At 34.6% G+C, this 22,427-nt stretch overlaps 1 protein-coding gene across 1 annotated transcript in view; it reads left to right on the top strand.

Moving 5' to 3' along the window:
- LOC121376310 (pikachurin-like) overlaps positions 1-17,623 on the top strand; it is a 94,293-nt gene extending 76,670 nt beyond the window's left edge. Inside the window, exons 5-14 of the mRNA XM_041504150.1 lie at positions 5,598-5,742; positions 6,172-6,364; positions 7,015-7,140; positions 7,780-8,017; positions 9,201-9,429; positions 10,101-10,281; positions 12,379-12,457; positions 12,960-13,190; positions 15,443-15,546; positions 16,361-17,623. Coding sequence (XP_041360084.1) covers positions 5,598-5,742; positions 6,172-6,364; positions 7,015-7,140; positions 7,780-8,017; positions 9,201-9,429; positions 10,101-10,281; positions 12,379-12,457; positions 12,960-13,190; positions 15,443-15,546; positions 16,361-16,515 — 1,681 coding nt within the window. The 3' untranslated portion in view covers positions 16,516-17,623. The remainder of the gene's footprint in view (positions 1-5,597; positions 5,743-6,171; positions 6,365-7,014; positions 7,141-7,779; positions 8,018-9,200; positions 9,430-10,100; positions 10,282-12,378; positions 12,458-12,959; positions 13,191-15,442; positions 15,547-16,360) is intronic.
- Positions 17,624-22,427: the final 4,804 nt, after the last annotated feature.

The following is a 22,427-nucleotide window of genomic DNA, read 5'->3' as shown; positions in this document are numbered from 1 at the left end:
TCAGTGGTGTTGAAGTGACTGCTAGTATCACATAGTAATGTCTGTATTACATACAGAGTTGTAATGAGTGATTGAATGTCAGTGGTGTTGAACGGACCGCTAGTAACACATAGTAATGTCTGTATTTCATACAGAGTTGAATGAGTGATTGAATGTCAGTAGTGTTGAAGTGACTGCGAGTATCACATAGTAATGTCTGTATTACATACAGAGTTGTAATGAGTGATTGAATGTCAGTAGTGTTGAAGTGACCGCTAGTATCACATAGTAATGTCTGTATTACATACAGAGTTGTAATGAGTGATTGAATGTCAGTAGTGTTGAAGTGACCGCTAGTATCACATAGTAATGTCTGTATTACATACAGAGTTGTAATGAGTGATTGAATGTCAGTATTGTTGAAGTGACTGCGAGTAACACATAGTAATGTCTGTATTTCATACAGAGTTGTAATGAGTGATTGAATGTCAGTGGTGTTGAAGTGACCGCTAGTATCACATAGTAATGTCTGTATTACATACAGAGTTGTAATGAGTGATTGAATGTCAGTATTGTTGAAGTGACTGCGAGTAACACATAGTAATGTCTGTATTTCATACAGAGTTGTAATGAGTGATTGAATGTCAGTGGTGTTGAAGTGACCGCTAGTATCACATAGTAATGTCTGTATTTCATACAGAGTTGTAATGAGTGATTGAATGTCAGTGGTGTTGAAGTGACCGCTAGTATCACATAGTAATGTCTGTATTTCATACAGAGTTGTAATGAGTGATTGAATGTCAGTGGTGTTGAAGTGACCGCTAGTATCACATAGTAATGTCTGTATTTCATACAGAGTTGTAATGAGTGATTGAATGTCAGTAGTGTTGAAGTGACCGCTAGTATCACATAGTAATGTCTGTATTACATACAGAGTTGTAATGAGTGATTGAATGTCAGTATTGTTGAAGTGACTGCGAGTAACACATAGTAATGTCTGTATTTCATACAGAGTTGTAATGAGTGATTGAATGTCAGTGGTGTTGAAGTGACCGCTAGTATCACATAGTAATGTCTGTATTACATACAGAGTTGTAATGAGTGATTGAATGTCAGTATTGTTGAAGTGACTGCGAGTAACACATAGTAATGTCTGTATTTCATACAGAGTTGTAATGAGTGATTGAATGTCAGTGGTGTTGAAGTGACCGCTAGTATCACATAGTAATGTCTGTATTTCATACAGAGTTGTAATGAGTGATTGAATGTCAGTGGTGTTGAAGTGACCGCTAGTATCACATAGTAATGTCTGTATTTCATACAGAGTTGTAATGAGTGATTGAATGTCAGTGGTGTTGAAGTGACCGCTAGTATCACATAGTAATGTCTGTATTTCATACAGAGTTGTAATGAGTGATTGAATGTCAGTGGTGTTGAAGTGACCGCTAGTATCACATAGTAATGTCTGTATTACATACAGAGTTGTAATGAGTGATTGAATGTCAGTATTGTTGAAGTGACTGCGAGTAACACATAGTAATGTCTGTATTTCATACAGAGTTGTAATGAGTGATTGAATGTCAGTGGTGTTGAAGTGACTGCTAGTATCACATAGTAATGTCTGTATTACATACAGAGTTGTAATGAGTGATTGAATGTCAGTGGTGTTGAACGGACCGCTAGTAACACATAGTAATGTCTGTATTTCATACAGAGTTGAATGAGTGATTGAATGTCAGTGGTGTTGGAATGGACCGCTAGTAACACATAGTTATGTCTGTATTTGATACAGAGTTGTAATGAGTGATTGAATGTCAGTGGTGTTGAATGGACCGCTAGTAACACATAGTAATGTCTGTATTTCATACAGAGTTGTAATGAGTGATTGAATGTCAGTGGTGTTGAACGACCGCTAGTAACACATAGTAATGTCTGTATTTCATACAGAGTTGTAATGAGTGATTGAATGTCAGTGGTGTTGAAGTTGTAATGAGTGATTGAATGTCAGTGGTGTTGAAGTGACCGCTAGTATCACATAGTAATGTCTGTATTTCATACAGAGTTGTAATGAGTGATTGAATGTCAGTAGTGTTGAAGTGACTGCGAGTAACACATAGTAATGTCTGTATTACATACAGAGTTGTAATGAGTGATTGAATGTCAGTATTGTTGAAGTGACTGCGAGTAACACATAGTAATGTCTGTATTTCATACAGAGTTGTAATGAGTGATTGAATGTCAGTAGTGTTGAAGTGACCGCTAGTATCACATAGTAATGTCTGTATTTCATACAGAGTTGTAATGAGTGATTGAATGTCAGTAGTGTTGAAGTGACCGCTAGTATCACATAGTAATGTCTGTATTTCATACAGAGTTGTAATGAGTGATTGAATGTCAGTAGTGTTGAAGTGACCGCTAGTATCACATAGTAATGTCTGTATTTCATACAGAGTTGTAATGAGTGATTGAATGTCAGTAGTGTTGAAGTGACCGCTAGTATCACATAGTAATGTCTGTATTTCATACAGAGTTGTAATGAGTGATTGAATGTCAGTAGTGTTGAAGTGACCGCTAGTATCACATAGTAATGTCTGTATTACATACAGAGTTGTAATGAGTGATTGAATGTCAGTATTGTTGAAGTGACTGCGAGTAACACATAGTAATGTCTGTATTTCATACAGAGTTGTAATGAGTGATTGAATGTCAGTGGTGTTGAAGTGACCGCTAGTATCACATAGTAATGTCTGTATTACATACAGAGTTGTAATGAGTGATTGAATGTCAGTATTGTTGAAGTGACTGCGAGTAACACATAGTAATGTCTGTATTTCATACTGAGTTGTAATGAGTGATTGAATGTCAGTGGTGTTGAAGTGACCGCTAGTATCACATAGTAATGTCTGTATTTCATACAGAGTTGTAATGAGTGATTGAATGTCAGTATTGTTGAAGTGACCGCTAGTAACACATAGTAATGTCTGTATTTCATACAGAGTTGTAATGAGTGATTGAATGTCAGTGGTGTTGAATTGACTGCTAGTAACACGGTCGACTTGTGACACTATGGATTGAGGGTGTCAGTAACACATAGTAACACGGTCGACTTGTGACACTATGGATTGAGGGTGTCAGTAACACATAGTAACACGGTCGACTTGTGACACTATGGATTGAGGGTGTTAGTAACACATAGTAACACTGTCGACTTGTGACACTATGGATTGAGGATGTTAGTAACACATAGTAACACGGTCGGCTTGTGACACTATGGATTGAGGGTGTTAGTAACACATAGTAACACTGTCGACTTGTGACACTATGGATTGAGGATGTTAGTAACACATAGTAACACGGTCGGCTTGTAACACTATGGATTGAGGGTGTTAGTAACTATTTGCTGTTTCTATTTGTGGGATTCGCTTGAGATGCTTGTGTCGCAGGATCAAACCACCACGATGGATCCATTCAGCTGATTGTTTTTTTCTTGTTCCAACCAGTGCACCACAACTGGACAAAGGCCGTGGTATTGCTTTCCTGTCTGTGGGAAAGTGCATATAAAGATCCCTTGATCATTAGGAAAAATGTAGCGAATTTCCTCTGTTGACTACGAGTCAGAATTACCAAATGTTTGACATCCAATAGCCAATGATTAATTAATCAATGTGTTCTAGTGGTGTCGTTAAACAAAACAAACTTTCTTGTGGGATCCCTTATTTTTTTCTGTCAGTATATTTTCTCCTGTGATAAAAAACAGCAGATTGGGATTGGCCAGTACACACATTGAGTTGAAGGGCAAGGGCTGAATTTACTGAGACTGTTTTGATTAAGCACAGGTGTTCAGGCAGTGTAAATATCTGTAGTTACATGCTATTAAAGGGACGTACCCTAGTTTTTAAACACTAAGGCATATTTTTCACTATTAGAGCAGTTTTTGATAACTAAAATCATACTTTACTTAGATTTTATTGTTTAGATTATCCATTTCTGTACATTCGAAGTGTTTTTGGTCATCCTGATGTTTTTAATATTACAAAATGCATTTCTCATATTTTTAAAAACGCACGTGCGTCTGAGAATTAACAGTTATGGAGTCGAGTTTTAGTCTATTTTTAGAGGGTATTTCACCATTTCAAAGTCTCATGTTTCACTCAATTGTAACTTTATCCAAATGTGTTACAGGTTTGTAGATTAACTAAACTTAGTGTTAATTTTCACGGGTTCAAACTAGGGTCTGTCCCTTTAAAACAAAAGCAAGCTTTGTAAATTGAGACCACAGTGTTTGCATGCTGATACATATACCTGCATGTACCAGTAAATTGAGACCACAGTGTTTGCATGCTGATACATATACCTGCATGTACCAGTAAATTGAGACCACAGTGTTTGCATGCTGATACATATACCTGCATGTACCAGTAAATTGAGACCACAGTGTTTGCATGCTGATACATATACCTGCATGTACCAGTAAATTGAGACCACAGTGTTTGCATGCTGATACATATACCTGCATGTACCAGTAAATTCAGACCACAGTGTTTGCATGCTGATACATATACCTGCATGTACCAGTAAATTCAGACCACAGTGTTTGCATGCTGATACTGATACCAGTAAATTCAGACCACAGTGTTTGCATGCTGATACATATACCTGCATGTACCAGTAAATTCAGACCACAGTGTTTGCATGCTGATACATATACCTGCATGTACCAGTAAATGAATAGCATTTAAGTCTAACTAAGCCCCTGCAGTGAATTTCCTTTATTCTGTGTTTTTTTTTTTTTTAAATATGCTATATAATATGACCTCTCTATGACTACTCACGACTGCTGTAAGTTAATACTGAGATTACACTATGTTCTTGAAGCCAATTCATTACGAATTGCTACGACTTAGTACGCCTTCACTGCGGTACCTTGACGAATACAGTACAACTCATCACAATTTATCAGGAATGCACCACAAATAGTGATTATTTCCCAGTTTTTTCCCTTGTAACTGTTATTTATTTAAATCTACAACCATTCATTCAGAGACCACTGATCTTGGTGATATATTAGTGGTTTAGTAATCAAATTTATGGCTTGTAGATACTGGGTTCACACCCTGTTTCCTGCTCCCACCCAGAGCAAATTTTAATGATTTGATGGGTCAGTGTAAGGCCACTGCACGAACTTCTCTCTCACTAACCACTAGCAATGAGCCAACAAGCCAGTGATCCAGAACAGATAGTCCAGATTGATATGGTGTGTGTCTAGGACAGCGGGCTTGAACCTTATTTAGATATAAGCATGAAAATAGTTAAAACAAATTAATGAATTCATAGAACTTTGCTTGATTTCAAGTGGTCTAGTGGATAAGCTGCTAGACAATCAAGCTGACGACAGTGGTTCATATCCCGTCAAAGCTGGCTCACACATTCATTCATCTTTCTATCTGTCCGTCTGTCCGTCCGTCCGTCCGTCCACCCATCCACCCATCCATCCATCCATCCATCCATCCATCCATCCATCCATCCATCCATCCATCTATCTATCTACTAATCAATCCATTTCATTGATCTAACCATTGAGTTTGTTTTTATTGACTATATGTTTTGTGTTGTTACAGATTCGACTGTGGTACAGGTTTGGGTGTGGTACGAAGTCCCGAGGCAGTAACCATTGGCCGATGGAATTACCTGACTGTATGGAGAGACGAAAACAAGGGTGGGCTGCAGGTGAATCAACAGAAAGCTGTAGAAGGACGATCAAAGGTGAATATTTGTGATGGGGTAAGAATTGTAACATGGGCTAACATGCACAAATTGTTAACGTGCAGAGCATATAAAACTAATTATTGGAGACTCAGCCTGTTAAATATCTTTGAAATTGTAAAAATGTACACGGTGATGGTTTTTGGAAACTCATCCTGTTAAATATATTTTATATTGATAAAACTTGAGTGTTCTACAAGATAATGGTTATTAGAGACTCAACCTGTTAAGATAGTGATATTGGTGTTCATCCTGTGATAATCTGTACCTACATGTAGGCTGCCAGACACTAAGCTTATTTTGATGTGTTTGTTTCTGTCCCAGTAAGGCACCTACAGCCAGATTACGCTGAGACTAAACCTCTTCCTTGGTGGAGTCAGCCATCTTGTTAAAGAGTAACAAACTATATCTTTGTTTCTGTCCATGTAGGGAGCTTACAGCCGAATCACGCTGAGACTAAACCTCTTCCTGGGTGGATACTCCAACATGTCTGCTGTCGTGTCCCGGACCATGATGAGGAAACGGTTTGTCGGGTGTGTCCAGGAGCTCATCATCAATGGGTACAAGTATGACATGAGGAAGGGAAATCTTGTTGGGGACTCTGAGTTTGGAATCAATGTGGGTAAGTCACTGTGCATATTTAAGATATGGTTTATCTTATTTTAAAATCCTGGAATTGTAGAAACACAATTTGCAAAGAAAATGTAGATAGTTATGTAAATCAAAACTTTCTATCCATTATAGACACAATTATCATTGAGACAACTGACATTATTTCCTTAAATTATAATGCAATTATTTATTAACTTTATTTTACTTGACTGGTGCAATCAGAGATAGGAAAAGATTGACTTTCTTCTGGTTTAATGAGTATCATGTTTATCTACTGTTGTGAGTGATAATTATTTTTAATGTTTCATTATTCCTTATCTGTACTGTTGTTGTAATATATTCCTTGTAATATTATATATCTTTAAATGTAAAAATATCACTGTTATTAATCATTAGTGAATTTTGATGTAGTCATTACCAAATTAATATTATTAGTTGGTTACACAATTTAAACTAAATGCTGTATGGTGACAATACAAACTTGTAGGTTTTTTATTTATCAAGGTAAACTGATGAAGGTTATATAATAAAATAGAAAATTTCATGTTTTCACTTAGATATGAAGTCTTTTGAAGTCTGTAATGTCCTGTGGTTCTCGTGCAGATGTGATTTGTATTATTGTTGAGTTGTACCCTTAAACCTTTCTCTTCTTTGTTTCAGGGGAGTGCAGTGAGGGAATCTGTGACAACATTCTCTGTCAGAACGGTGGTTCCTGCCAGCCCAGATCAGCTGACGCCCACGTGTGCTTGTGTCCACTCGGAACAGCGGGCGATTTCTGTCAAAAACGTAAGAATATCACCAAAAAACTTGTGTAATCAAGACAAAATGTGGGATTAGTTTGCCACAATGTGATTAAATGATAAACAGAGAATCACAATTATGATATTGTAATTTTAGTTGTGTGTGTAAAAGAGATGTCTCTGTGTGTGTGTGTGTGTGAATTTATCAGAGGGGAAAATTTTATGAAATCAAAGGGCACGCAACTCTTTTCACTACTTCAGTGTTCCAACATGATCTCCTTTTCTTTCATAGAGATTCAGGAGCCAAAATAAAAGTTGAATTCCTAAAGGGTTTCTGTGAATTGGAAATATTAAACCAAATAAAAATATGTCTGCTAAATCATGCATAACATTATGCAGTATTTATGTGGAAATGCCTAACATTGATGGAGTTTACAGTAAAGCTGATTTAAAACAAAAAGGACCCAATTTACAAAGTCTGTTGTTGTCTTACAGACATATCACTACATGTATTTACAATGCTGAAACACCTGTGTTTATAAAAAACAGACTTTATAAATTCAGCCCAAAATGTCAAAAGATGTGTACTAGATCATGCATATGTAAATAGTCATGTGATACAAAAACACCACAAAGACTGAGTCTACAGTAAAGATAATTTTAATTACTTTCTCATTCATTACAGGATTGGAAGTGCATATACCCAAGTTTGGAGGACATTCCTATTTGACGTACAACGGTTTGGACAGAAAGGTTTTGTCGTACACTGACATAGAAATAGTTCTGAAGCCGTCCAGTCCTGAGGGGTTGATTCTCTATAACGGCTACACCCACGACAGGATAGGTGACTTCGTGTCTCTCGCCATGAAGGAAGGTTTCCTTGAATTCCGCTTTGATCTTGGAACCGGACCGGCTGTTCTCAGGTAAAGACTCATACAGACAAGTTGTAATGTAAATGTGTAGACAGTGAACACAATAAAGTCCTACCAGAATATTAGTCAAATGTTTTTTGCTTATTACACACAAGTAATTTAAATTCCTGAAATGAAAAGCTGAAAACTATATTACCATAATGATAAACATAAAACATGAAAAAGTTGCCGTTTATAGACAAAAATAAAATTCTGGTACAAACTACATACAGACCATTGAAGATTTGGATCAGACTACATGAAATTGATTGTAAATGACTTTATTATTCATATGGTTCAACATAACTGAGTTAATAATAATCATATGAAGCACATGTGTAATAACAAGTGTATTGACGTAATTTTGAGAAGTGATGTCATAACATGACGTTGTTTTCTCCAGTCCTAGCTCAGACTGTGCATGTGAAATATGACGTCATTTTGTCGTCTCATTCTAGTTGTGGTTGAAACATTTTGAGATGGTCCATGTTATTCATAAAAAAGTTTTAAACAAAATATGGATAATAAATTTTTTATTACACTCACGTGTGTGTCGTACTGATTTTACGAAACTCATGTCAGGATTGATGTATTACCCTTGCTTTCGCTCGGGCAATACAAAAATCCTGACACTCGTCTCATAATATCAGTACAACACATAAGCTCATATAATAATCTCTATGGACAAATAAGTCTGGCAGTAGTGATCACACTTGTCAGGTGTGATGATATTGTGTCTAGTATAGTGTATTTCAAATTGTATAAATTACCATTGACTAGCCTTGGTGGTGTAGTGGTTAATTCATCGGATGTATGGCTGGTAGGTACTGGGTACAGATCCTTGTACCAGCTCCCTGTGAGTTTAATGTTTGAATTGGTAGGTATAAGACCACCACACTAACTACTCTCTTGATAACCCACTGGACTGGGCCCCATTTTACGAACCAATCTTAGCGCTAAGATCACTTTAAGTGCATAAGGTAGTTATGGACTAAAGATGATCTTAATGCTAAGATTGCTTTATAAAACAGGTTTTAGGACAGGCAAAATTACTAAGTGTTTGATATCGAGTAGTTGATGATTAATTAATCATTGTTCTCTAGTAATTTCAAATGTTTAACAAAACTAACTTTAACTTTTAAAATATATATAGACAAATGACCCCATACTAAAACTGTCTGTAATTCCCGTACAGGAGCCTGAAGCCAGTGCCCCTGAACCGATGGCATGTTGTGCGGGCATCTCGCACCGGCCTGCAGGGAATACTCCAGGTTGACGACCAGCCCAAGATAGAGGGCGACGCACAGGGCGCGTACACACAGCTCACTCTGATGAAGTCATTGTACGTGGGTGGACACAAAAACTTTGATGAGACTTCCAAGTATGCCAATGTGTCGCAGTCGTTTGCTGGATGTATTCAGAAGGTTTGTCATCATGTTTCTTGTCTACCTACAGGGAATATTAACCAGATAATTATTTTTATATGAAGAATGAAATAATAAAAAAATTAAATGTTTTGTTACTTGTCTAGCCGACTACATAGGTGAATTAAACATTTATCCTATAATTTACCCATAATATCTGTCATAAACTCATTTAATATTTTACATTATTAACTCAATTAATGTTTTGCTGTCAATGGGTCATTTGTTTATAGGCCTAAAAGGCCTGTTTACCGGAGCTTAACGTTTTGATCAGATTTAGTTAAAAATGCTTGACATCAAACGTAATTTATGCTAATACTGATGATGTCATATTACATGTACATGGAGGCAACGTTAAATATCAAATTAAAATGTTTATTATAGGTTAAATATAGTTCACTACTATTTTTAATGTGTAAAATATCGACCTCATCAAGCTAATCAGTATTTTTCTTGGAAGAACCGTAACCAATCAATATAGACTTTGTTGATATTTTCCATATTAAAAATTTTCCATATTAAAAATTCTCTATACATGTACAAATACCTTTATACAAAGAATGAAATATGTTGTTTCCTGGCTACCTGCAGGTGATAATGAACAATATAAATACAGATACCTGCCTTTGAAGAATGAACTGATGAAATGTTTTGTTACCTGTCTTTTACAGGTGATAATCAACAAGCGGCCGCTAATGCTGATGAAGGATATGTTGGACGGTGTGAACATTGAGCCGTGCAGTCACCCGTGCGCTGGCGACCCGTGTATGAACAGTGGGGAGTGTGTGCCTCGCCGCGACGTCTACACCTGCTACTGTCCGCTCGGATACGCCAACACAAACTGTGAAGACAGTGAGTGAAATAACATATTTATTATGATAGGCCAACACAAACTGTGAAGACAGTGAGTGAAATAAAATATTTATTATGATAGGCCAACACTAACTGTGAAGACAGTGAGTGAAATAACATATTTATTATGATAGGCCAACATTAACTGTGAAGACAGTGAGTGAAATAAAATATGTATTATGATAGGCCAACACTAACTGTGAAGACAGTGAGTGAAATAACATATTTATTATGATAGGTCAACACTAACTGTGAAGACAGTGAGTGAAATAAAATATGTATTATGATAGGTCAACACTAACTGTGAAGACAGTGAGTGAAATAAAATATGTATTATGATAGGTCAACACTAACTGTGAAGACAGTGAGTGAAATAACATATTTATTATAATAGGTCAACACTAACTGTGAAGACAGTGAGTGAAATAAAATATGTATTATAATAGGCCAACACTAACTGTGAAGACAGTGAGTGAAATAACATATGTATTATAATAGGCCAACACTAACTGTGAAGACACTGAGTGAAATAACATATTTATTATAATAGGTCAACACTAACTGTGAAGACAGTGAGTGAAATAACATATGTATTATAATAGGTCAACACTAACTGTGAAGACAGTGAGTGAAATAACATATTTATTATAATAGGCCAACACTAACTGTGAAGACAGTGAGTGAAATAAAATATGTATTATAATAGGCCAACACTAACTGTGAAGACAGTGAGTGAAATAACATTTATTATAATAGGCCAACACTAACTGTGAAGACAGTGAGTGAAATAACATATTTATTATCATAGGTCAATACTAACTGTGAAGACAGTGAGTGAAATAACATTTATTATGATAGGCCAACACTAACTGTGAAGACAGTGAGTACACATATTTATTATGATAAGCCAACACTAACTGTGAAGACAGTGAGTGAAATAACATATTTATTATGATAGGTCAACACTAACTGTGAAGACAGTAAGTGAAATAACATATTTATTATAATAGGTCAACACAAACTGTGAAGACAGTGAGTGAAATAACATATTTATTATGATATGCCAACACTAACTGTGAAGACAGTGAGTACACATATTTATTATGATAGGCCAACACTAACTGTGAAGACAGTGAGTGAAATAACATATTTATTATGATAGGTCAACACTAACTGTGAAGACAGTGTGTGAAATAACATATTTATTATGATAGGCCAACACTAACTATGAAGACAGTGAGTACACACATTAATTATGATAGGCCAACACTAACTGTGAAGACAGTGAATACACATATTTATTATAATAATTCAACACTAACTGTGAAGACAGTGAGTGAAATAACATATTTATTATGATAGGTCAACACAAACTGTGAAGACAGTGAGTGAAATAACATTTATTATGATAGGCCAACACTAACTGTGAAGACAGTGAGTGAAATAACATTTATTATGGTAGGCCAACACTAACTGTGAAGACAGTGAGTGAAATAACATATTTATTATGATAGGCCAACACTAACTGTGAAGACAGTGAGTGAAATAACATTTATTATGATAGGCCAACACTAACTGTGAAGACAGTGAGTACACATATTTATTATGATAGGCCAACACTAACTGTGAAGACAGTGAGTGAAATAACATATTTATTATGATAGGTCAACTGTAACTATGAAAACAGTGGGTGAAAATATCACATACAATTATTATGCTTTCTCCTTCCCCCATGTAAAACAGTTTTTATAAAAGAATATTAAAAATGTCTAATTTACTAATAATATACTGGTTCTCCCTCTAAAGAAATAAAACAATTTATGGTCAACATGATATATTTTTTTATGTTTGTTGTTTTTCAATTTATGGTACTGACATATTAGAATGTTTTTGGCACAGGCATGTGTGCTTGGGTATATTATTTATGTTATTAAATTAAGTCCCACATACAGTTGGAAACATGATTTATGGAATAAAAACATAAGTTGCTTAATACTTATATTGGAAATGTATATGAATTTTATAAAGATTCAAGTATTTTTAAGATCTCATTATTGGTTATGTGTTTATACTAAAAATGGTTTTATTTTTCTGCAGAAATGAAGACACTTCCATCTATTCCCATGTTCATTGGAACCAGTTTCCTCATGTATACAAACAAAGATGTTTTAAAAAGGTTAGTTTGTTGTGTGTTCTTTTTTTTATGGAATACATATATGTATATTAACTAATTGTTAACATTTAAACATGTACTCGACCATCTTGTTTATATTTAAGTAATATGCTAATCATATTATTTGTTTTACATTGAATGGTATTTGAACAAACTGTCTTATCAACTTCTTTATGTTGTTTTCCTTTCCTTGCAAGGTTGCATAAATGTCTGAGGATGATTCTGCCAAAATGTTGGATATTAATTGCAACACAAATATTGAACGTTACTTACGTATATAGTCAGTGTGGCCTAAGGTTTCAGTGATTACTATGTTATTAGCCAGATCAGCCACTTCTGTTCAGATAGAAACGTGTATTAGCTAATAAAGCGTTTCATAAATTACTGACTTTTCAATAATTCTGCAAAGATTATACTGAAGAATTCTAGTTGAACTAAAATAACATTTATATCTAATGTTTCAAAATATTTGTAAATTGAAGTATGTTTTGATATTGTATGACAGAGTGACTGGTGACAGAATAGATGTTCAGTTCCACATCAAGCCTCAAGATAAAAACGGCCTCCTTTTCTGGAGTGGCCAGAACTCTATGACGTCGTCCAGTGACTTCATTGCTCTCGGTTTTGTCAATGGCGGGCTTCAGTTCCGATACAACCTCGGCAGTGGCGAGGCAGTTATTGGTTACAACGACTCAAGACTCTTTGATGGCCAGTGGCACTTTATCAGAGCTCAAAGGTAAAATATCTGCAAACAGTTTTCCCATGTATTTTGATACCATCTGTATATTATATAGAGGATATTTCATGTTTTTTGTCAAATATGATTTATATCTCATTGAGTGAAGTTTGCAGTCATATCTCTTGAGCGCGATTTTCCTTTATTTTTAAAATGCCAGCAGCATTATAGTTCCGTCTTTCTCACAGTGAAGATAATACTTTCTACAGTGACGATTACACATTTTAGAGTGAAAGAGTAAATTTTTATTCTAAAATGTGTTATCATCACTGAGTGACTGATAACACTTTTATTTCACTGATATTTTAAGATATTTCACTAAATATTATATAATAAATGTTAATATTCCCCAGTGATAGCTAGGGAGCATGTTTGAGATATGATGGGTGTTATAAGTTAACCCATTCCATAGGCATTGGAAACTCAGGTGGTAGTCAGGGGTGCAATGGCCCATCTAACTCTTAAGATAATGCATTGCCCTCCCCATTGAAGTTCAAATTACTATGTTGCTGCCCTCCCCTCCCCAAGTCCCAGTCATCTTCTGACATGTGTTCAATCAGTGGACCTGCTGGTTAATGCTGCAATAGTAGTCCATGACTTGTATAGGAAATGTCATGGTATGGCTGTCATGTTTATGGATATGAATAGCCTACTGCCACTTACTAAAGAAGAGTAACCTATATGTTGACATCAGATTTTTTCTCTCTAAATGAATCATTATGTCACAGATAAAATGTTTGAAAAGGAATAAACACTCCTGTTTTTTTATTAAGCAAATGTTCATTTTCTTTCTCTCGCACCACCCCACCATTCTACCAACTCAATCTGATTCATTTTTAATGTCTCTACTTTTGGTACAGTACATTGATAAGCTTCTCGTATTGCCAGCCTCAAAATTAGTCTTCATAAATATAACATCAAAATATTGAAAATGATGTGACTCCTGAAGAATCTTGCAGAGAACAATTTGAATTGATAGCAAATGTTTGCCTACCCACTCGCCTATCCCAGTATTGATTTGTAATTCTTAGGTTAAAAAGACTGTTAGGAATGTGTTGCCAGTGTAAGGTGTCCATAGGTGCAACTGTGGGTGCATGACTCTCAGGACTGTTGGTGAACCCATTGGTCTATTTCTCGTTCCAGCCAGTGCACCACGACTGGTATATCAAAGGCTTTGGTATGGGCTATCCTATCTGTGAGATGGTAAATATAAAAGATCCCTAGCTGCTAATGGAAAAATGTAGCGGGTTTCCTATCTAAGGCTACATGTCAAAATGACCAAATGTTTGACATCTAGTAGCCGATGATTAATAAATCATTGTGCTCTAGTGGTGTCGTTAAACAAAACAAGCTTTGACTCCCAGGACTCTTTATTGTACAGAATTCTTCTTCACAAATTAAATGTATTTCGTATTGTTCTGCTATTCATATAACATATGGCTTTGTTTTCTTGCACTGCTTTTTTCATACCATCAGATTTGTGTGATAAATTATTCATCAGTCATCATATTGATTTGTATGTTTTCCCCCACAGATTATTATCGTCATGCTATTCTGTTTCCCATGACAGCTGATGTATATTTTTATCGAAACCATATGGGATTGATGACTTCATAAATTATAGGTTCAGAAATCTGAGATCAAGTGTAGCCCACCTCCACCAACATATAGTTATCACACTCATCAATTACCCTGGATGTAGTGTGAAACTTGTGAATGAGGACTTTATGAAATATGTTTAAAATCACACATCTGAGATTTATGTACATTGGGTTTACTGGTTATGTTGTTATATATGTCTGTTATGACATTTAACAGGTGTTTTTATCATCACTATGTGATTGGTAATATATATTTATTAAGTGTTTTTGTTGTCCATATTATATGTCTGTTATGACACTTTACAATGTTATCATTTCCATTATAATGATTGGTCCTATGGTTAAGGACTACATAATTAAATAGAGAGGAAACCCGCCACCACAACTCAATGGGCTACTATTTTTGATTAGCAGCAAGGGATATTTATATGAGTCATCCCACAGACAGGATAGTACATACCACGACTTGTGGTTTGTTTCTTATTTATAAAGATCAGCAGGATTCCTACTAGGAGATTGGTAGTTAAGTGAGATAGTTGAAGAAGCCATGTAGCCATGTAGTTCTGTGTGTGCACTTGAATCATAGTTCGATTTAAACAGAAATACAAATTGAATAACATCAGTGTACATTTGTGTGTTTGTTGTTCACAGAGATAAGCAGGATGCGTACTTGGAGATTGATGGCAGTGAGATAGTTGAGGGAAGCGCTCCGGGTAGCTATACCATGCTCAACACAAACAAGATCCTCTATATTGGTCAGTACCAGCTTATTAGTGCTTTTTGAAATATCAAGTCTTGTTTTATCATATCATGCCATCATTTAGTAACACAAAATACCAATATCAAGTCTTGTTTTATCATATCATGCCATCATTCAGTAACACAAAATACAAATATCAAGTCTTGTTTTATCATATCATGCCATCATTTAGTAACACAAAATACAAATATCAAGTCTTGTTTTATCATATCATGCCATCATTTAGTAACACAAAATACAAATATCAAGTCTTGTTTTATCATATCATGCCATCATTTAATAACACAAAATACAAATATCAAGTCTTGTTTCACCATACTGTGCCATCATTTAGTAACACAAAATACAAAACTCAAGTCTTGTTTCACCATATCATGCCATCATTCAGTAACACAAAATACTAAATAGTTTTTTGAAATGAACTACGATTTGTATCCCAGTATTTCATAAGAAATATTTATGGATAAAATGGTCAAATGAATGATCAAATTAGCTGTCACATTTAGCAGTCATTCCTTCAAAATGACTGAAATGTCCTGCCACTGTTGTTAAAATGAAAATACTTGCTGAAAACCACTTTTTTCAACTTAAATTTCCAAGGTATTTCTCTTACTTTTGTTTCATATAAACATTTTGAGCTGCTGCAAACAAGAAGTTGCATTTAATGTGTAATTTAATGTTTACAAATTAATCTAATGTCAGATTGTATCTGACATACATTCCTGTGTGAAAATATGTGACCATCTTTTTTGAGATTTCAGTATTGCTATGATCTTCTGAATGAAGTTTTGTTTTCTTATTTTAACTAGGTGGTATGCCTGACGTAACTCAGAAGACACTTGGCAAGTTCCACTCCGGTTATGTTGGATGTATTCGGGGCTTCGTCCTGGCCACAGACTTCAAAGTGAAGTTAGTGAGTCATGCGCAGAGTGGGAGGAACATGTACGACTGCGTGGATGTGTGAAACTCACATCACTTACACGGACAGCTAAACCAAGCAGTATTTGTTTGTGATCTGAACTCGAGTCTGGGATGGGTATTTTTGACAATCAAGGTATAGGCACGGATTGTTGGTTTTTCTCCATGCAGTCCACCATGAGGATATGAATCATGGAGAAACAAGTGGAGTAAGGATTGTTTTCAGTAAATAGTGGGCATCATTACTCAGGCTTATAAAACAATGCCGACAGTTGAAACCTTTCCACAGCTGTAAAGAAATATGCTCTGGCTGCATTTTGCGATAAAATGTTTTTTATTAGAGATACATTACTCAATTTGTGTGTATGTCTCTGAACAGAGCCATCAGTTTCAGACAAACCTTTTCCTCCTGAATATTCTGATTGCCCCATCCACTTCTAATAATCATGATAAATAAAATATAAATTTGTTAAATTTAATAAATATGAATTAGATGTAATGTATGTTACATAAAGATGTTTTCCTGTGACTTTAGTAAGATTAGTCTAAAATTGCTCCTTGGCACTATATACCTCATTCTTCCTTTGTATATTCTTCCCACTTTAGATGGGCTCCACAGATTCTGGTCAGTACGAATGCTGTTGGTTGTACAGACACTAGTTTCATTTAAATATCTGGTTATCCTACTGATCATCATGACTGTTTTATAAATTTTGTAAATGGGAAGTAAATTAGTACCAAGTGACATTTTTAAATCATATGATTTTGATGTTATGTGAATGAAGAAAATTATCTTAAAATACTTAAAACAGGAGGACAAAACCCTCAATGAACAAAACCCCATTGGACTTAAACCTCAGTGGACAACCCCCTAAACTCTTTTATTACAAATGTGGACAGACACAAATGCTCAGCCTAGAGTACTGAATGAATTTGTGGGTCATCAGGATTGTTGGCTGGTGGGTGGATGCATCTGGAGGTACCATTGGTTCCTGGATAATGTATACAAATTAATTAGACATTTTACACCATTTCATTTCATTTCAACTTATTTTTGTGCTTATATCCAATTAAGGTTTGAGCATGCTGTCCTGGGCACATACCTCATCTGGACAGTGAGTTAGTGGTTAATGAGAGAGAAGATGGTGTCATGGTCTTACACGGTCTTACACCTACCTATTGAGTCATTAAAACTCACTCTGGGTGGGAGCCGGAACCGGGCTGCGAATCCTGTACCTACCAGCATTATGTCTGATGGCTTAACCTTGACACCACCGAGGCTGGTTTACACCAAAACATTGTTGACAGCATTGAGGTTTTGTAATGTTCATTGGGATTTTGTCCTTTAGGGTTTTGCTTTAGTTGTCTGGAGTCATTTTAAGACCCCAAGGCAGTCGTTAAATGCATCCGCTACCATCTGGGGGTGAAGACTGTGACTTACGGTACTATTGACTTTAAAATTTGTAAATCACCACAAAATGAAAAGAAGATGATTGTTCAGACATCTGAAAACTAAATAATCCTATAAACATGTTGTAGCTGACTAGCCTTGCCCACCCGTCTTCAAGTCAGGAATGTGCAGATCCTCAGAGAATGGTGTTAGTGTTCTACCTCCTGTTGTTAAACATTAATGTTCTTCTTATTCAATATACAGATTTCTTCACACTTTTTTAGGTTTTGAGTTTAATTTTTTTTTTTTTTTATTGGTGTTCACTTTCCAGTGAGGATTGTTCTTTGACAAATACATGTAAATGAAGCATGTGATTTATTATTAAGATGCCAGTTCCTGATGTTCAAGTGCGGTCATTCATCTTAAAATCTATGGTTAACATTCTGGATAAAAAAGTTCATTCTTAATGGTATCTTAGTGTCAAATTGCCTGTTGGGTCTAAAACAAATATGTGTGTTTCTGGTTTCCCCAACCTACCCTAATAATTAGGGCCTAATTTTATGTAGCGACCCTAAAAATGTTTGAAGCATGCAGTCAGCAAACTAGATTCAAAACACCTCGGCCGATTATAGTACCTTGATTTGATTCAATTAAAACAAACAAAAGCAAACAAAAACCCCCAATTCCTACCTACCTACCCACCCTATTTTTTTCAAGATGAAATCTGAAACACACATATGTTTTTTAAGGCCTTATAATATGTTGCATTAAAAACATCTTAAGTATCACCTATCTATTCAGAAATATGTTTCATCGATTTGTCATTTCATCTTGCATACAGCCTTAAAAGCTTGACGCATGGTGATTTAGTCTCTAGTGATGTGCCATGCCAAACTCTGTTGTAAGTTGGTCTGTAGACTCATTTCGTTCTGATATGAAGAAGAACTCAATGGGCCAGGGTGTGTGCATGTCAGGAATGTGATGAAGGATTCTGGACCAGCCCGTTACTTACATGTACATAAACATTTTATAACTGTACAGGTGCTCTTACATGTTTAACTGTAGGCTATGACTGTATGTATATAATATTAGGCTGGACTTTATATAAAAAGATTATTTTTTTGCCAAAACTGATCTGGGGCCTATTTCACAAAACATCGTAAGTTTACGTCTGCGACTAGCAGTAATACAAGACATACATTACAGAAGATCCCAAACCGACCAAGCATCAAGCAAGCACTTTACCACTGGGCTATGTCTCACCCCGGATTTAAAGGATTTCTGGTTTACAGAGGGTCTGGATTTGAGGGGTTTCACTGCAGATGTAAACAAATTGTTTACCTATTCTCTGAGTCGGTTGGTTAATGACAAACAAAACTATCTTTTTATTTTGGTCTTAGATGTATGTATAATTAATTCCTCAACAGGTGTATTTATTGTTTTTGTTGTCTAGATTCATTGAAGTTTAACATTTTAAAAAACCCACATATTTATACTGCTTACAGATCAGTGTGAAACTTGTTACAATTTTCATTTTGAACCTAGTGTCTAAAATATGTTGGCTATTCAATGTATTGGGGAATGTATTTTTCTGAATGGGCTGATGGCCTGACAGCAGAGTACCATGTGCATTTATGAAGCATTTATTCCACCATTTTAATCAGTTTATTATAATTCTGAATGACTAGTAATCATATGCAGTGATAGTTTTATAAGAATGCATAAGGTCAACTTTCAAATTTAGTTTTATTCTGTAACCAACATACAAACAAGAAAAATCATCCCAATTACCATTTTTTTAACCATAATTTCTGTAGTACTACAATTATTGATTGGGTTACAGCACACCATATGTTTTAACCTTAATTGTAATCTAACTGACAAAACCATCATAATGTAAAGCATGGCAGACTTATGTGACAGACTAGTACATATATACGGTATATATACCTGTAGTTATAATTCATAGCAAATAGATTTTACAGATTTTTAAAACCAATAGATGTGAATAATCATATTTGTTGAAATAAAAATTTGTATTGAAAAAAAGTAATTTAATTATTTATGTGTTTTGTCATTTAATTGTGTTTGCATATATGTCAGTACTGGAACTCATAATAACATAATTTAGTGTAAGATAGTTTTTATTACATTAAAGTTTTGTTGAAGTTTAGCAAGTTAGATTTTTATATTCCGTTTAAGAATCTGCTATGGTTGTGATATTTGTTTATATATTTTGTCGACTGTGTAATAGATAATGCAGTTTTCAACACGTTAGGAATTTTACTTTGTATTGTATTTATTATTTGAAAATGCAATATCTATGTTGAATTAGACGTAATGGTACCTGAGTGTTATACCTAGCACATCCCTGTTTGTTTATATCGAAAATCATGCCCTGCAGCAATAAAATATTTGCTGGAATACAGTTTACTTTAAATATTATTATTATTGTTTTGTTAATTTCTGCTCAGTACAAAAAAAGAAGAAAATAAGAAGTAGCATAAGCCATCATAATGATCAGTTGAAGTACATCAAAGCAATGTGTTTTTTTATTTAGATATTTTTAACTTAATTGACTTATGAAGTTTTGAAATAACATCAGTGATATGTTACAGTAATAATTATGCTTTTTTTTAAATGCCAACTTCTTGCAAATGTTGATGATTATAGTAATAAAAAACCCACGTTATATTTAATGATTTCTTAATCAAATGCATAAATCAAATTTTCAATCAAACTATTACTGATATATCATTTCATTTTAGTAAGATCTATCTCGGAATAACCACTTAATATGAAAACAGTATCCAAAAAGAATTACTATAATATTTTATTACATTTTATTCTTGCATTATTGTTGAATCAGGTTATTCCAACTCCTTGATTATACATATATTTCAGATTTGAGTGGATTAGATATGTATTGCTTCCTAGAAATGGAAATTGTACTTTACCACATTTCCTTTCTGTTTAAGTATATATACTCAACAAAATTAATTAAGGCCAAGAAGATACTTTTGGCATTTTTCTGTATATATTGTACAAAATACATGTAAGTTTGGTTTGACAAAGATTGCCTTTTTAAATGTAGGGGCTGAACGTAGCCCAGTGGTTAAAGCACTCGCTTGATGTGCAGTTGGTTTAGGATCGATCCTTGTCGGTGGGCCCATTGGGCTATTTCTCTAACAAGCCAGTGCTCCACAACTGGTGTAAAAAAGACCATGGTATGTGTAATCCTATCGGTAGGATGGTACAGATCCCTTGCTACTAATGGAAAAATGTTGTAGGTTTCCTATCTTAAAACTATATGTCAAAATTACCTAATGTTTGACATGTAGAAGCCGATGATTACAAAATCAGTGTGCTCTAGCTGTGTCGTTAAACAAAACACAATTTAAAATTTAAACTTTTGCTTGTATCACCAGTCAAAATTTACTTAAACAATGTTTAGCAATCAAAACTCACTCACTAGCAAAAACTAACAAAAAAACAAATCTATTGGCCCTTAAATAATTTGTTGAGTATATGTAGGGATACCATTGACTTCCTCAGTGATGAAAATATTCAGATTTGTTTTTATTATAGTTAAATGTTTTAGATATTTCTAACTACTTCCAGGAGTAGGTCTAGTCATTTGGAAAACTTTGCAAACTCCATTTGTTTATTTCAATCAAAAACTAATTCCAGTGCAAAAAGGTTACACTTGGTATTAAGTGACACCTTACAACATGTAATAAATGAATTTGATAGTCCTATTATATACTCTTCAAAATTTGCTTAAATTAGTGCTAATATTTTATATATATATACATCTCAATTAATTTACAGATTAAGTTGTATTCTCAGCAATATGTAGTCTACCACTCTTATAAATGATGTGTATAGTTTGTAATGTTCAAGTACATGTGTTCTTCAAATTGTTATCACTAGCTTCTCCATTTCCACATACCCCGGTATACCTATTTTGTAAATTTGTATATTAGATTTGTGAAATGTGCTGCAGGTGTTTGTGAGGTATTTATTTCTTAAATTGGATATTTTTGGCTTGTATGCATACTTCAAGTGAGGAGAATGATGTCTTTTGTCTGGGAGTCTGTCATCTGACCATTGGATCATTGAAACGTCTGTTACAGATACACCTGTGCATTTTGCTTGTAATCTCCGTGCCAAAAAGGTATACAAATTACTTAAATTAAATGTGTTACAAACACTACAGTTTTTATTTTTTAAAAACATTTTGTTTTAGGTTAACCATAAGAGGCTTTTATATAGGCCTACAATCTTTTTGCTAATCCATTTCATTTACTGAAGAATATTGTTTATAAGGTTAATCATGAAGTTTACTTAACAAAGTCAAAATTAGTTTGGTTAATTTTTAATTCTAATTTTGTAAATGCTAGATTTTCTCATTCTTTATTAAGATTTTTCATGCTGGGGTGTTGTTAAACATTCATTAATACAGTATACAATGTATAATGAAAGAATTCAAAAGTATGATTGTGAGCTATAATCTAGTGGGATGTATCAACATAGTCATGATGACATCTGTAGGTGATGAAAACTGA

The sequence above is a fragment of the Gigantopelta aegis genome, chromosome 6, assembly GCF_016097555.1.
Source record: "Gigantopelta aegis isolate Gae_Host chromosome 6, Gae_host_genome, whole genome shotgun sequence".
In the NCBI taxonomy this organism is placed as follows: Eukaryota; Metazoa; Mollusca; class Gastropoda; order Neomphalida; family Peltospiridae; genus Gigantopelta; species Gigantopelta aegis.
Note: the sequence above shows the minus strand (reverse complement) of the source record. Positions and strands in the feature narration are given on the sequence as shown.